Raw genomic sequence first — 16,433 nt, forward strand, 5'->3', positions numbered from 1 at the left:
GCACGGTCTGGGGCGTATGTCTGACCGTCCGCCTCAGTGACCATCCTGTTTTCTTAGCCAAGAGGGTTGCAGCCAGGGGATGGCGAGAGAAGGGGTAGCTCTGAGATTTGTGTTCTTTTTATCTCCTCGGTGGGAGGGAGACTACTGGGACCTGAAGGCCTGGGGACTGAATGGAATAGACGGAGGAAAGTTTTTCTAAATATGCCACAACTTCATTCTTCCAGGTCCCCCTCGCTGGGTAGGCAGAAAGCAAGACTAATCCTTGAACTCATTTCCTGATGGAGTCACAGCCTTGCCTCACTCTTCTCCCCACTCGTTCTTCCTCTATTCCGTGTAGGATGATAAGGATTCCCAAGCCTCAGGAAGCCAGTGTGCTTGTAAAGGTAACCCGGTCAGTAAAGCATTGTCTGAATGTATCAGCAGCCTCACCTCAATCTGTGCTGGATTCCAATTTGAGATAGTGACTCAAATTAGCCCTAAAGTGGGGGAGCGAATGTGAGAAGGGCCGAAGTCCTATTGGTCCGGGGAAGTGTGAGGAACGACTTCTTCAAAACCATGCTTATGTCATCTGCCACCACCATCACCACCCACTGCAGGGGTTGACTGATGGGTATTGGGTGCTGGACCTCCCTAGGGACAGTGCTGGGGCGTGGTTAGTGCAACCTAGTCCTGCCGCTCATTAATCAATTTTTTGTTACTTCTCCATACCCCCTCCTTTGCTAAACTACTTTTAAGACAATTGGTGCTGGTCTCATAGCTAGTCAATGCCCACATGCTTCCTTCCTCCCACTCGAGGACCCTGGTCTTAGATTAAAGGTACTTGATTCTGGAATCCAGTGGACATCTGTGGGCAGACTGTAGTGTATGCAGATATGAGTAGTGCACTGAGAAATAGGAGGTCCAACCTGGCTTCATCACCAACTGGTTATTATTTAAGGGGCCGTGTTGTTTCTGAGCCTTGTGCAACATGGGATAATGATCCTTCCTTCTTGGCAGACTTGTGAGGATCAAATAGGATCACGTGAGTAAAAGCCTTTGGAAACCGCAGAATGCAATTTCAACCTAAAGTATCCTACTAGGCTGCTATGTCTTTGTGAGGGTGTGGTGGCACTGGCAAGACCCCAACACTGGGCACTTAGGCAGAATAACGGGAGGGGAGCACACCTTTCTGAGCAGATCTGGGACTGGGGCTGTTGAGGGGTTCTTTGCTCGGGGACTCTCTCAAGAGCTTTAGGTATCTAAGATGGAGTGAGAGGTAGAAAAGAGAAATGGTAGGGATATTCTGAAAATACCAAGTTGATTGCAATTCTAACCTATCTGGAGAAGATGGTCAGGGGAGGAGAAACCAGACGACTGATAGTACAGTTTTTTAGTATCTTAGAACTCATTGAGTGCACCCCACCCCCAACCTATTTTATGGTAGGAAGGTGAGACCCAGACCACATATAGCCCAACAGTAGTGAGTGGTGGGTGCCCTCTGCTCATCTTCTATGGTGCAGGATAGAAAACAATGACTAGCAAAGGTCAGGAAATGTGAGTTCTGGATCTGAATCCAAGATTGGGTAAGTTACTTAGCTTCTGTGCCTGTTTACTCAGTTGTAAAATTAGTAACAGTATCCACCTCAGGAAGTTGTGAGATTAAATTGGGCAACTCAGAAGATTGTGCTTATCACAGTATCTGGCCAGTTAGCACTCAATAAATGGTATTCCTTTTTCTGTCCTCTGGACATTTCCCTTAGTTATAAATTGAAACTATTAGAATAATTCTTACCTGGAGAGCTTTCTCTCCCTCCCTAGTAGAGTACATGACAATCACGTGGGTTCCCCCCCACCACCAATAGCACATATTTACCAGGCTTTTATTCTAAGGCAGTGGTTTTCAAAAGTTGTGTTGCATGGTAGTGTCCAGAGAGTTTGCCAAAATGCAGATTCCTGGGTTCCAGTGATTGACTCAGTAGGTCAGGAGCTGGCCCCAGGAATCTAAGTTTTGACATGATTCTGACACAAGTGGTCCACAGAATGTGTGTGTGGTGGGGGGCAATAACCCCTAACAGACTCCGTTGTTCCTGGAGGACATGACAGGACAGGATGTATCTCATTTGTTTGGGACCAGGGGACATTTTCTGTTCTTGAAGCAGGAGGTGAGGGAAGGAGAATTCTCCTCACACCGAACATGAAGACTTCCGCCCCACCTAATACTGTTCTCTACCGTCATCCTTCTAATTTTAAGCCCTGACTAAAAATTCATTCCCCACTATTACCTTGCCCTCTCTCCCTTAGTCCTCAAAATAATTCAAAGTAGCAACTGCTGTGGTAGCAATTGTCATCATTTTCATACTTCGGGACGTTGCTAAAGGGGGCAGCCCACGACTGCCATGGGGGCATGTGAGCTCTGAACTGCAGATCCATTGTATTCCATTCTGAACTGCTTATTTCCAGAGAAGCCAGGAATCTGATTTGTGTGGGTGAAATTCTGAAAACCTTAAGTATCAAAAATTGAGTATTTTTAAAAATCCAATGGGCCAAATCCAACAGGTCTGTAGGAGCAATTCAGTTCATTTCTGAGTCTCCTTTTTTTTTTTTTTTTTTTTTTTGCCAAAAAAGGGATCCCTTTAAACACCAAGAGCAAGGCAGAGGCAGACTGTAGCAAGGGAGAACTATCCTCCCATCCTCAGTTTCTGCTGTAAAGGTCCTAAATCCAGTAAGCTGGGTGTCTGGTGGTGACTGGGGGGAAGGGGGGTTGGTAACTCCAGCTTTTTCCTCTTAGACAAGTGCTATGTGTAGTGAAGAACTCAGGATTAGGGGCAATTTAAGGGATGTTAGTCTGATTGGCTCAGGGCAGGCTGGAGTATTTGTGCTGTATCCCCTAATCCTAATTCCTACTCAATTACTAACCTCCCTGGGGGCAACCGTGCATGAGGGTTAGACCAGGGCCTCCTGTAATCTTTCAGAAAAGGAACAGGCTGGTGAACCTGCAGAAGCAGGGCTGAAATCAGTGCAGGGTGGGCCACAGGTGGAGGCACTAGAAGTAGGGCAAATAGCAAAAGTGGACCTAGTGACAGCTTAGGAACAACTAACTGTACTCAAAAACTGGAGGGGCTCCTTAGGCCTTGGCTGGATCCTTGTGGAGTAGCATCAACCCCAGAAACTCTGTAGATGAGGTCAGGGCTGTAATAGGGTTTCTTCTGTGCAGGCTTGGGCCTCTACCCAAGGTTGAGCATCATCCCACCCTTCAAGCTGGTAGTTCAGAGGGTCTACAGCAGTTCTGGAGGAGAAAGCAGAGAACCCAAGATGCCAGAGTCTGACAGGAGACTAGCACACAACCCTCAGGGATCAGGACGGAGGAACCCTAACTCTGTAGCCCAGGCAGAACCATGCCAGGGGACCTCCTCCCAAAACTTCTCAGATGTAAACTCTTCCAATTCAGCCACCAAGGCCTCCTTCCCTTCAGCTTGGGACTTAAGACTTCTACCAAACGTGTGCACTCACAAGCTTGTCCTGGAGACTCACAACTGCAAACACTTCCCTGTTTGGTGCTTCCCTGGAGGTTGTATGGAAGGCCAGAAATCCAGACTTCGGTTTCAAAATGGGTTTTTCTGTATAAGGAAAAAGATGCTCAAAATCCAAATCACCACTTTATTATGTGGCAGTCACACTGCCAGCCCCTGCTTTTCCCATGCCACCCTCCACTCATCCAGGGGTCCACTGGCCTTTTTCACGTTTGAGTATCAGACGTCATGTTTGAGTATCCTGCTCCCTTTTTTCTTGAGTGTAGAGCTGGGCTTATAATAATTTGAGTCTAAAAAATTGATATGTCTCTTAATTGGTGATAGTGAGGAACACTACAGCACTTGAGCTCCCAGAACAGGGGAAAGACAGGGAGGCTGGAGTCCAGAGGCTGCCCCAAGGTCATGTGGGGGTAGGGGATGTAGGGGCAGAGCCCCTGTTCATCTTTCACTCTGCAAACTGGTCCAAGAACTTGAGGTAGACCTGGCGCTGGGCTGCAGCTGCTGGAATGAAATGGCCACCAGAGTGGGTGAGGTTGATGGCTCCAGTGAATCGGCTAGCCAGTTGCATACTTTCCTGAGGGGGGATGACACAGTCAGTGTCCCCGAAAACATGGAGGGAAGGCAGCGACAAGGGGCCCTGCAGGATGGGTTCTTTGAGTCCAAGGCCCCGGGGACAGAAACCAGACACCAGGATGATAAACCTTGGCAAGGGAAAGCGAGGATCTCCCGCTTGGCCAAGGGCGCACACAAGGGCTGCTAGCGCGGCCCCCTGGCTGAAACCAAGGAGCCCATCAAAAGGCCCCAGTTTCTTCAGTGCCTCTGCCACGGTTCCCAAGGCTTCCTCCAGACCTCTGCACACTGTGGGATGGCTCAGGGCGTTGAAAACGTCTGCTTCCTGTTCTGAAAACCACCAGCCTCGAGGCTGCTCCTCCGGAAGGCAGGGCTCTAAAGTGATATAGGGGAAAGGATGGGGTTAGAGCAAGCGGGTATCTAGGGGAGAAGAAATGAAAAAGAGAGGCACGGAGGATTTGGGAGTGACAGTAAGGAAAGGGAGGCGGCTGAGGGGAAGGGAGAAAGTCTGGGGGAAATGAGGTGGAGAACAGAGTGGCACGGAGAAAGGGGGATGACACATCAAGGCGGAAGCCTGTGAGGCTGGGAAGGAAGAAATGAAGGGTACGGGCAGAGGGAAGGAATGAGGCGAGGATACAGCGTGGGGGTATGCCAAAGGGTGTCGTGGAGATGACGCTAGATAAAAGACTCCGTGCTTTTCTTGGGCAGGGCCGTCTCACCGGGCAGGGCCGTCTCGCCGGAGGCTGGCCCGACGCTCTCAGGGCCCGCGGCATTCGCGACCAGGTGCGGGCCGCTGAGGCACACGAGCTCGGCGCGGCCCCGCAGCGCCTTCCTCAGGGCTCCCGTCTTCTCGCGGAAGGCCCGCTCGCTCTGTCGGAAGCCTGCCAGCCCCAACACCCGCAGCGGCCGCCGCGCCGCCATCTTGCCGGGCAAGGCGCCAGGGGCCGGAAGCAGACTTTCCCGAGCGGAAGTCGAATATGCAAGGGGCGGGACCAAATGCTGGCACCACCCCGAAGGCGGGCCATAGAGCGAGCGGGCGTTCCCAGAACAACCCGGAGGGGAAAGGTGTGGCCGGAGGAGGGGTGGATACCTGAGACCAAGGAGGGTCTACGGAAGGAGCGGAGCTCCCTTTTCTTCTCTGCAGCTGCAATCGTTGCAGGCCGCTGCTGGAGTAGGGCGCGTGGGCTCCTCCTGCATTTGCATCTGAGGTCCCAGACTTTGGTCAGGGTCTCAATTCTGCGACGTCCTCCACCCTGCTCCCGTGCATTCTCCGCAGCGGCCGCACGGCGGCGGCCTCGGCTCGCGTCGCTAGGGAGGCGGCCAGTGCGAGGCCGCGCCTTTGGTCTGTCCTCCTTGTTTGCAGTCCCTGCCTACCTTCGTCAGCGACGGCCGGCCCAGGGCCTGGGGGGAGCGGTTCCGTCCGTGGTTCACTGTCCACGGCCCCAAGGAACTGCCGGCGTAGAAGTCCATGGGGTAGGGTTGCTGCCAGGAAATGTCCCTCAGGGCGACCACTGCCTAGTGGGGGACAACAGGACAATAACATTTGCTGACTTTTTCTGGGCAGGATTTCTTAATTCAGTCTTCACGAGGGCCTATGAAGGTCCTATTATCCCCATGCCACAGAAAGGAAATGTGAGGCTCAGAGGGGTTAAAGGACTTGCCCAAAGCCACGCAGCTAGGAAGTGACTCAGCTGTAACTAAGTGCTGTTCACCCACCCCACTCCAGATCCCTCCCTTGACAGAACCAGTACAAAGCCCACTCTACCTCAGGGATTTTCACAACTTGGTGTTACCTCATAGGGTGTCAGCAGCGGCTTGGGGAAGGCTGTGCCCCAGTCAATGGAAAGGCGTGGACATGCCACCTGCACCCACCTGGAAAGGGAAGTCAGGTCAAACCCAAGGAGGGGGGTGCTCCCCTTCTCCTGGGCAGCATGATGAAAAACATGACTGTGTCCCCAGCACACCCAATGAATGCTTACTATTCATTCTAAAGTAAAGATTGTCACCTAATGCTGTTTAGAATAACACTACAGCATTGCTTGTTTTCTCCTGTTTCCTCCAGTGACTATGAGCTTTCTGAGGGCAGGGGCTGGGCAGCTCATCTGTGATAATATCCCCAGAATCAAATTCTGCAGGTGCCAACCACTCCTCAAACTCATCTCGCACGTTATAATTGCAGCTACCTGTGAGCCCCCACGCTAGAGTGGGGTGACCCATAGCCAAGGGTAGCCCCTGCTGAATGAGTGCTCTGTAAACATTAAAATTTCATGGAAGCAATTCCCATTCACTCCAGTCTTCAATGTGTGCTGGGCAGGACTCAGATCTAAGCTTTCTTAGCCAGAGTCATAGCTAGAGAGATAAGGGGAAGAAACTTACACATCCACCTCAGGAAACAGGCTAAGCTTGCTGGGGAAGATCTCAGAGAGCAGCAGCCTCATGAATGGAAGTCCCAAGGCTTGGAGCCGAGATTCCAGGTGCTGTTGGAAGAGGGAGGCCAAGCTCAGGTCACCATAATCAAGCAGCCAAGTCTAAATTTGTTAGCCTACTGATTTTCCCAGTTGGGTTTCTAGTCAGTCCCCTCCTCTAGAGGCCATCCCAAACCCGCTGACCTCCAGAATCTTAGGGCTGCCCTGGCGGCCCAAAGTGCCCAGGATAAGGCCCCAGGATTTAGCTGAGCGGGCTGTGGTTATGGCTTCTTGGCGGTTGGCCTGCATGCGCTGGTGGTCATAGTGCTCTCTGGATAAGACTTTGCTGTATGGGTCATATCTGGAAAAGAAGTTATCAGGGTCACAGTGACAGCCATTCACAGTGTATGTTGTACACATAGCTCCCCGACCCAGCCCCTTGGTCTGCTGAACCTTCAGGCTCCATGCAGGTAATTAGGAACAGAGGCAAGAGCAGAGACGGTCATTGGAAAGATCAGTCCCATAGCTGGAACAGGCAAAGGTGGGAGAGGGGTTTACGATCTCATTGTAAATACCAGGGGATGGGTGGGTACTGTGGAGCAGCAGCCTGGGTCTGACCCCCAGATTCAGAACCCAAGGACCTTAGATCCTTAGGGCTGCTGGCTGTGAAGTACCAGAGAATGAGGAAGTTTTGGCCAATCGAGGACCTCAGTGGCAGGGAGTCCCACCCCCTCCCTAGTGGGTCATCCCAGCTCAGCCCATACCGGTAAGCGGGGACACTAGGGTTAGCAATCATGACAGACTCCAGATGGAAGCGGCCATCTCCAAGATATCTGCAATGGGTAGAAAGGGGATGGTAAGCGTGGAGTGGAAAGGAAGGCATTGGCTTGGAGGTCCAGACTGAGTTCTTGGCCAGCTGTGCTGGTGTGTGTGTGTGTGTGTGTGTGTGTGTGTGTGTGTGTGTGAGAGAGAGAGAGAGAGAGAGAGACAGACAGAGAGAGAGAGAGAGAGAGAGAGAGAGAGAGAACTGGCATTTATTTCACCTCCTGTGAGGCCTTGGTTTCCTCACATGCAAAATAAGGAGTTTGAATCAGAGGAGTGTAAGGCCCCTCTAGTTATGTAATGCAGAATTGAAGAACTGCTCCCCACTGCTCAACCTTCTGGAGGAAGGGTAGAGGGGCAGCCAGGACCATGGGAAGGCCAGTCAGGGGTCCAGAGATCCTAACTTGGAGGTGGTAGGACAGGTTCTCCCTCACCTAGCTCAACACAAACCTGGCAAGTAGTGTTCAGGGTATCAATGATGCTGTAAACGTGGTTTCAGGGTAGACATTGGGTCTCTCCGCCCAAACTGGCTCTCAGGTCCAGTTACTGAGTTGTAACAACTACCGTATTGGATTTGTGCCTTCTGCGCACCAGGCCTGGGCTAAGCACTTGACATGTAGGACTTCACTCAGTCTTATCAAATAATCCTCCAAGCTACCTATAGTGTCTCTCTCCATTTTACAAGGGATACAACGGATGTTCAGGGATGTTAAGAAACTTGCCCAAAGTCACACAGCTATTAAGCAGTCTATTTGGACTTGATTCTAGGTTTAACCACCAGGATGTATTCAAGCATGCCCTGGGAGATACTGTCCTTAAAAGTAGCTTCCTGGGCCAAGGAGAAGCCAGAGACAAAGGACAATCTGCCACGGCAGCTCCTTCTTTCTTGGAGAGCACACTGAATTGTGATGAATGGCCAACACTCAAGAGTGTCCCTCCCTCCAACACACACCTTGAAGCCCCCAAGGGTAGGTGTCTATGAGCTCAGAATTATGCGGGCACAGGCACAGGGGAAATGCCCCTGGGGAGTAGGGCTGCAAGGTCTGGGCTGGGGAAGGCCCTGATGTGGGCCTGTCTAGGGGCAGGGGTGTTCTGTGTGGGAGCAGCAAGGCCTGTGGGGCCAGCATCTGCAGCCCCAGAGGTGGGGCTGAGTCAGGGGAGTGCCCCTCCCTGTTTCATTCCATTAGCCAGGAATGGGGCTCCCCTCCCCAGTCCCAGCCGGGGGAGCTGTCGGCTCTGAGGCTGGCTGCATTCACACAACATTAAGCATTTCCATTACCTAAAATAATTAGGCGGCAGGAGACATGCTGCTCCTGCTTGTTAGCTGTCCGGATGCTAAATTAATGGGGCTGCAGCCTGGGCGTGCCCATCTATCTTCTCCAATTATATTCCCACCACTTCTAGCCCACCTTCAGCTCCTGCTGTGAGGCCCCCTGACTCCTGCCCACTCTGGGCCTAGCCTCCTAGATGGACAGAGCACCTGAGAGGGAGACAGGAAACCTGAAACCCTATGTGGTCCCCATTTTACATGGTGACCTTGAGCAAACAGTTAAGGAGCTTTGTTTTTTTCCTATATGATGAGTATCAGGCTCCCTTCTAGGGTACACTTCTTATGTCTCTATAACTGGCCCCCCATTTTTCACTTACACAACAGCCTCCACCTCTTTGGGCAGGTGGGAGGACGTACAGCCCAGAATCTCCCCAGGAGATAGGGGCTTGCACTGTGGGACACTCACACGATACTCAGCTTTCAGCTCCTGGGCAGCTGCCTGTAGGGATAATGACAGAAGGGAAGCAAGTGGGTGAGGGGAGAGAGCCAGAGCCAGATGACCAGCCTGGAGCACCTCACATGGGACCCCAGGAATAGTCTGGAGGATGGTGCTATCTGTCCACTTACCTGCAAGGTTGACACAAACTGAATGGTGCTGACCAAGGCAAGGGAACTGGCTGGGGGGAAGGTGAGGCGGATAGAATCCAGGAGGTGGGTAGTATCTATCCGGATGTCCACAAAGACGTACAGCACCCGGAAGTCTTGGACCGAGGTGTCCATGGGAACTGGGAGGAGGGTAGAGATCAGGAGACTATTTTGGAAAGCCAGAGGGGCAGAGGGCCTGCCAGGGCCAAAGCCTCTGTGCAGCCAGGACCAGTGGCTTCAGCCTAGGGATAAAAGGAGGGGGTGTGAGGGGGGTGGCGGTCACAGGTCCCTCAGAAGCTCCTTCTCTGCCACTCGGCCAGGGGCCCAGCCTGCTCTACCACCAACAGCCTTTCAAACACCCACATCTGGGACAGCAACACTGTTTCCAAGGCAACCAAATCCAAAGGAAAGATCCACCTGCAGAGCAGGAAGGCCAAGGCCATCCCAGAAACTGGGAGGGACCTCCTGCCTGCAAGCAAGACAAGAAGGCACTGTGATGGGTGATTAGCATGCAGTTCTGCCCCTCTGCCTCCCTGCCAAGATCCCGGCCCACCGTACCCAGGCAGCTGTGGCCATAGTGCACCAGGAAGTCAGCTCCCAGGGCTCTTGCAGTAAAGTCATCCACACAGCAGGCCCCATACGTCACATCACCCATCACCATCGCTTCGGCCTCTGTGAACCTGTGGGGGGGACGGGGTGGGGTGGGGGGAGTGGAGCCAGGGGAACAATGAGATGGTGACACAAGGGTGAGGTGGGAGAGAGACCTACCCCTGTGGGGTATCTCAGGGCCCAGCTCCTCTCTCCCTACCCCCCACAATCACTTGGGCTGGCAGCTGCCACTTCTGCCAACAAAGAGTAGGAGGAGCCCAGCTGCCACATCCCCCAGTCCTGGCAGCAGCTCCTGGAACTGTGTAGCTCTATGAGGATGGTCTCTGTAGCACCCAGTTCCTCTGTCCAAGCTCAGATTGCAGAAGGACCCCCACCCCTCAGCTGGGCATACACGGGGTCAAATACAGACCTCTGATGCCCCGATCGTCCCACCCAGAGCAATGAGTGCGTATACACATGCAAAGGCACCCACTCCCAGGCCTTGACACTGTGGTGTGCGTGGGCAGGCACGTATGGGTACACACAGCTTCCCTGTCACCCAGACCCCCTGCTACAGGCTGGGATCCCCACCCTTAGTTAGGGCCCTCTGTGCCCAGGATGGGGGGACCCATGAACAGCTCCCCCACAGCACATGGCACCACCCACATACCTCGTGCGTCAGAAAGAGTGGGCTCTGGCCAACACATTGCCATAAGATCTGCTGCCAGGCCTGAATCACTAGGGGACAGGGGTGGGTGGGGAAGACCCCACACTCCCCAAATTCACCATGGTAATGCAACTGGAGGACCAGTTCTTCCCTGAGAGACCCACCCCTGGGGCGTGGGGCCTGGCTTGGTGACCAGAGTCTCCCCATTCCTCTCCTGGGGGTGTGGTGGGGAAAGCTGAGCTACTGTCAGTCAGCATCCGCCCCTCCTCCCCCTTCCCCAAATCAGTCTGTGCACAGAAGCAGATTATTCAACTCCTTAAAATGCAGCCCAGGCATCTGAGTCAGCCAGAGCACTTAATTTTTTATAGATTAAAATGTATGCAAATTGGCCTGAGCCCCAGAGAGCATCCCCAAGGGGCAAGAGGGTGGGAGCTGGGAAGTGAGTCTGTGGCAGCAGGATGAGAAGCAGGGTGGGGGAGGGCAGCAGCAGGGAAGTGGGAGGTTCCCATCACGAGATGACCTCCCCTTTCTCCATTCCCCCTCCCTGTTCCAGTGCTGGTTCCAGATGGCTGAACACTCCCCACCCCCGACCCCCAAGGATGTCTCATTGTAATGAAGAAACTTAGAGGGAAGAGGAACTGAATACCATCTCCTAGACATTTCTCCCGCACCAAGCCCCTCTTTGCCCTACTCCCCCAAGTGTGCCAGAGAAAAAGTTCACCCTGGCTAGACCTGATGCTGACAACTGAGCTCATTCCGGGTCAGCACCAAGGATTCTTAGGCTCCTCTTCAGACCCCACCACCTGCTCTGGACTCAGCTTTGAAGATACTGGAATTGACTCATTCCTCCCCCCTAAATATTTTAGGGAAAGAGAGTTATATGGACAAAACCAAGCAGGACAGGCTGGGATCTCAGCAGGCTGGGAGTTTAGTTTTGGCTTTTTCCCTTTGTGTGTGTATGGTTATGGGAGGGGATAGGGTAAGGTCAAGGTCCAGAAGGAAAAAAATGTCAACAGGCAGAGCTGTAACAGGCATCGGGAAAACCTTGGCTCAGCTTCTTCTCCAGTGCCCCAGGCCTCACCTTTCCAAGATATCCACAATGGTGCAGGCAAAAAGGAGAAGGCCTTCAGGCATTTGCAAGGCCACTGAAAGACAAGAGCAGAGACATGAGAGCCGAGGGCTGGAAAAATGCTGGGATGGGGCTACTACCCCTGACTGAGCCAGGCAACCTCACCACCCCTACCCCATCTCAAAGCTTGAGGGCTCACCCTTCTTGGCCTGAGCCTGTTGAATCCTCCAGATGGTCTTGGGAATCTCAAAGTTATAGTTGGAAGGCAAGACTTGAATGGCTGCCTGCAGGTGGGGGTTGTTCAGGATCTCAGGGGGGATCTGATTGGCCAAGCGTCCCCGAGGGGCTCGACCTAGGACAACGCAAGGCCTGAGTTGGCTCCTGGCCTAAAACAGAGCCAGACCCAGCTAAGCTGTTAACACCACCCAAGTTTCAAGCCCAGATCCCAGATGCCAAGGGGCTTGGCCCAGCCTTCTTCCCCACTGAATTCATTCTGAAGCTGGAAAGAGAATCCATTAAGCAAGGAAGACAGCTGCATAATTAGTTTCCAGGTTGAGAGATTACTGGAAATCAGAGACTTAAGCCCATGAATGGGGCATAGTGCATACCTTACCTCTGGAGAACAGAAATGATACCAGGAGACTGTACTGAGGACAAACAGAAAAAAGTCCACACAACTGCTCCTTGATAAAGAACAACTCTGAGGGAAAGCCTAGCCACCCTAGCACCCTGGGAAAATGTCTCTCTTCCCCCAGTCCCTGAGAACACCTTGAAGTTCTGAGGTCCTAAATATGAGATGTATAAGCCAACTGTTACAAGTACTACAAGTACTATTTTAAAAGACTGCCCTCTTTTATTTTTTTAAGTTTATTTATTTTGAGAGAGAGCTCACAAGCCAGCAGAATCCCAAGGCGCCCCAAAAGACTGCTCTCTTTACTCATGTCCCACTGACTAGGTCTACACGGATGAATTCCTACACTCTTCCCTCTCCTCATTTAAAAGAGAAATAAATGGGGCGCCTGGGGGGCTCAATCAGTTGAGTATCTGATTCTTGATTTTGGTTCAGGTCATAATCCCAGGATTGTGGGATCGAGCCCCACATCTGGCTCAGCGATGAGCATGGGGCCTGCTTAGGATTCTCTCTCTCCCTCTGCCCCTCTTTGCACTCTCTAAAAAAAATGAAATAAAGTTAATAATAATAATAATTAAATTAGATTAAATTTTTTAAAAAAGGGAAACAAACAACAAACATTTAACTGACTTAACAAGTTCCCTAGTCCCATAGTTCCACCCCTGGAAAGATGGAAAGAACACACTCTTATTAGGACTGGGGGCAAACAGGTAAAGACAGAGAAGTGATTTAGCCCTTTAGGGGCTGGTAGTCTAGTGGGAGCAAATGCAGGTATGCAAATTACAACCCTTTGATTAAAGAAAACAGTGTAGCCCATAGCAAAACTGCAGCCCTTAATTTGCATCCTACTCTCCACAGTTCAGTTTAGCTCAACCCCTATTATATCTCTAGGAACCAGATAGTTTGGGAATGTGACAAGGAAGGCAAGAAATGTATTGAATGAATATTTACTGAACCTGTAGTTTGTGCCAGAACTTCTGCTAGGGCCCTTGACTACTATGGGAGGGTTGCTCCTAGACATGACCCTTCACCCTCTGCCTGTGGATGGATGGTGGTAGTGATGATGGTGCAGTGGAGAATTAGCATGGCAGGCTGGGATCCTGAGACCAGAGGTGAATGTTACCCCTGCCATCGTTTTTGTTCAGTTGTTTCGAAGGCCTTCGAACAACCAGCTCAGAACCCTGGGCCCCTCACAAAAGCTCCTCTGACAGGGCCAAGTCCCTTGTGGTCTTGGGGGTGTGGGAGCTGCTGGCCGTAGTAGCTCAATTAGTCCCCAGGACCAGTAGGCTCCTCCTCCTTTATCACGTGCCTGTAATCTTCTGTTTACATCAGCATTCTGCGGTAGACAGAGGTCCTGGAGGGCAGGACTGTCGTCTAGTCCCTCCATCCAGTAGAGGCCTGGCATTCAGTGGGCCCTCAGTAAGTGCCTGGTGAATGAAACCCGCTTCTCTCCTGAAAGCACTGCCTGAGGGCCCACTTGTAGAATGGCCGCTGCAACGCTCCAGTTCTTTTCCTCCCGGTCGGGTCCGCCTTATCCGTGAGTCCTCCTGAGCCTGTCTGCCCGCCAAAGCAGGAGGGCAGCGTTTCCGGCGTGAGGACTACAGGCTCCTAGGAAGGGCTGCTCCCGATCGAGCCCGAAGACTGCAAAAAGGAAGACCGGTCCCTCTGGGCTCCAGCGAAAGCCGCGGTACCCAGTGACCGCGGGGCCCTCGGGGTCCGGTGGAGAAAGGCCGCCGCTGTTAGAGGGGGCTGGTTCTGTCCCTAACTTGAGGGCCCTAACCTGCGATGTGAGGTCTTGCGGCCGCAGAATGGTAGTACTTACCTCTGCCAGGGCCGCTTCGGCCGCCGGGCTCTGCAGCCACCGACTCCACCAGCGCCGCCATCACTGGCCTGCCCACGTGGAGATCAAAAAGGCAGCGCTAGAAGAACGCGGAGAGCTCAGACATTGCGATCAACCGCCGATCGCTAGCGAGGGGCGGGAATTTGCTGGGCGGGGACCAGGAAGGAGATGATAGGGGCGGGGCTATCGCAAGTCCCTCTTAGCCCGGAAGGACGGGGCTCTCCCGAGCCCTCAGAACACAGCAGTTGCGCTCTCCTGGCTGCCCAGGCTTCTCCGCTCAGCTCCCGGCCCGCCCGACCTGGCATTCCCAGGCCAGTGCTCCTCTATTTGCCAACTCCTTGCCCGAATTCTACAGTCTGTCTTGTGAATGGGGACACCCCCCCCCCCAAGTCTCCCTTCTGCTCCTCTCCCAGTATCCCCTCCTGGTAAGCAGTGGAGGCCATGTAGGTAGGCCACATTCTCTAACTCAGAGGACCCCACTGCCCAAACAAGACAGAACTCAGCTCCACTCAGCCCAGCTCCAAATTGAGTCCTGGTGCTGATTTCAGGAGCACCAGAGGGCTCTTACCTTTAGAACCAAGTGTGGAAGGTTCCCATATGAAAAACTACCAATTTGGGAAGACCCCAAATCTGAGGGTGCTTTCCTGGGGCAGGGAGACAGTCCAAGGATTTGAACAGCCTAAACTGTTTGGATTCTGGCCAACATTGCTCTGCCTAGGCTGCCCCACAAGCCTAGATAGTCTTTCTCTGGCTTGGGCATGGGCTCCTGTGATCCCAAAGAGAAGGCAGAGTGGCCAGTGAGGCAGCCTTGACGTTTGGAAGAGCAGAGTACCTGCAGGACTGGCCCTCAACAAGGTCTGCCCTAGAGAGCAAAGGTCCCCCAGGGCTGTTTGCCCATCCAGCCCTCTGGCACCATCTTCCTCTTTTGGTGGTGGTGATGTGAGCACTGCTGGCCCTTTAAGGTAGCTCTGTGGCCTCGGGCTCCCCTGGAGGCCCTCCTTGCTTGGAAACTCCTAATTAAAGTGCATGGAGAAGTGAAAAACAAGCAGCCAGGGACAGGCCCTGCCTGGGAGGCTGCCCAGAGAAGAGGGATATATGGGCTGGCTGAGAGTGAGCAGCCAAGGGGAGGGCCAGAAAGGGTCAATGCTCTGCCCCTCAGGCCACTGACCGATGCTCTTAGGACAGTTACAACTTTGGACTGAACTGTGGCCAACATCGGTCTCAGGAACACCCCTCTTGCCTTGATAAGAGTCCAGCCCGGAATGTCCCTGGTTCTTTGGACCCCCAGGGTGCAAGATCTCAATTCCAGGGATCCCCTGAGTCCAGCCCTTCCCCCTTCAGGACACGAAGGCCCAGCCAACGGGCAGCTTTAGTTCTGGCTGCAGCTGTGAGTTTGGCAAGGGGGCGGGTGGGGATTGACTCTAGCAGAATAGTGGCTTCTCCCTAGCAAGCACACCACCCCTTAGGGTCTTTCCCTAGGCAGAGGTGGGGCCTGTTGATGATGGAAGGCCCCCATCCTCATAACATTGCCCTACAGCCTCTGGGCTGAATGAGCTGTACTTGCACCCATTAGGAAACCAGGTGATGTCTAGAAGAACTAACATGTCCCCCAAGATACTGCAGTGAAGGACATTGAGGGCTGCCATTCAACTTGGGCTGAGAACACCTCCATCTGTTTGTGGGGGGTCTCCCTGCCTGAGTTACTCAGCAGTCTGAGTAATTACTGCCTGACAAGAAGGCAGGCACAGTGCACCCCCACGTTACACCACAACACCCGCCTACAGTCACCCCCACCCCCTGGCTGGACTCCAAAGCAGCATCCAGCCCTCCTGAGGCCTGAAATAACTCTGCTTCTCACACTCACGCCCAGCCCCAGCCAACTTTGCCTAAGATGCTAGAGTTTGTGGGGCAAGGGGGTTATGGGGAGGCAGCTCATGGAGTTGGAAGGAGGATTAGCATACCCTGATTCAGGCCTACACTTTGGCACTGATCTGCTCTGTGACATTGAGCAAGTTGTTCAGACTCCCTGAGCCTCAGTTAACTCATGGAGAGCCTCTGCAGTGCCCAGTGCCTTAAGTTCAGCTTTAATGTCTGCCTGGCAGGGCTCAGGCAGGGTGTGAGGTCAGTCCAGCCCTGCAGCTGGTCAAAGCTAAGAGAATGCCTCACCTTCAGTTCATCCCAAGATGGACCAATCTTTTTATATTTTTTTAAAGTTTATTTTGAGAGCGAGAGAGAGCAAGAGAGAGTACATGTGAGCAGAGGAGGGGCCAAAAGAGAGGGAGAGAGACTCCCAAGCAGGTTCCACACTGTCCGTGTGGAGCCCAACATGGGGCTCGAACTCATGAACTGTGAGATCATGACCTGAGCTGAAGCCAAGAGTCAGACGCTTAACGGACTGAGCCACCCAGGCACCCCCA

General features: G+C 52.9%; 2 protein-coding genes across 2 annotated transcripts; both read right to left on the reverse strand.

Annotated features, from left to right (window-relative positions):
• Window positions 1-1,428: 1,428 nt before the first annotated feature.
• DPH1 (diphthamide biosynthesis 1) lies at window positions 1,429-14,059 on the reverse strand. The gene is made up of 15 exons (XM_047080809.1): window positions 13,999-14,059; window positions 11,745-11,897; window positions 11,558-11,621; window positions 9,780-9,901; window positions 9,204-9,361; window positions 8,954-9,075; window positions 7,249-7,317; window positions 6,689-6,845; window positions 6,456-6,556; window positions 5,873-5,951; window positions 5,454-5,594; window positions 5,170-5,282; window positions 4,359-4,454; window positions 3,490-3,596; window positions 1,429-3,265 (listed from the first exon to the last, which is right to left on the reverse strand). Exons 1-12 carry the CDS (start codon window positions 14,057-14,059, stop codon window positions 5,187-5,189), a joined length of 1,323 nt encoding a protein of 440 aa, XP_046936765.1. The 3' UTR covers window positions 1,429-3,265; window positions 3,490-3,596; window positions 4,359-4,454; window positions 5,170-5,186.
• OVCA2 (OVCA2 serine hydrolase domain containing) lies at window positions 3,623-5,119 on the reverse strand. Its single transcript, XM_047080810.1, has 2 exons — window positions 4,799-5,119; window positions 3,623-4,454 (listed from the first exon to the last, which is right to left on the reverse strand). The coding sequence occupies exons 1-2, from the start codon at window positions 4,998-5,000 to the stop codon at window positions 3,955-3,957; spliced, it is 702 nt and encodes a 233-aa protein (XP_046936766.1). The 5' UTR covers window positions 5,001-5,119; the 3' UTR covers window positions 3,623-3,954.
• Window positions 14,060-16,433: the final 2,374 nt, after the last annotated feature.

This window comes from Lynx rufus, unplaced genomic scaffold (assembly GCF_022079265.1).
Source record: "Lynx rufus isolate CCGP_SWC_20201006 ecotype Redwood Valley unplaced genomic scaffold, mLynRuf1.p SCAF_18, whole genome shotgun sequence".
Taxonomy (NCBI): domain Eukaryota; kingdom Metazoa; phylum Chordata; class Mammalia; order Carnivora; family Felidae; genus Lynx; species Lynx rufus.

Bases quoted from the DNA above. Each gene is read 5' to 3' on its own strand.
- OVCA2 (XM_047080810.1), bottom strand. From the start codon at position 5,000: ATGGCGGCGCGGCGGCCGCTGCGGGTGTTGGGGCTGGCAGGCTTCCGA. The intron at 4,455-4,798 runs GTGAGACGGCCC...ATATCACTTTAG, and splicing joins CGGCGAGACGGCCCTGCCCG to AGCCCTGCCTTCCGGAGGAG.
- DPH1 (XM_047080809.1), bottom strand. From the start codon at position 14,059: ATGGCGGCGCTGGTGGAGTCGGTGGCTGCAGAGCCCGGCGGCCGAAGC. The intron at 9,902-11,557 runs GTGAGGCCTGGG...TCCCCCCCACAG, and splicing joins ATTGTGGATATCTTGGAAAG to GTTCACAGAGGCCGAAGCGA. The intron at 9,362-9,779 runs GTACGGTGGGCC...CCCTCCTCCCAG, and splicing joins CTATGGCCACAGCTGCCTGG to TTCCCATGGACACCTCGGTC.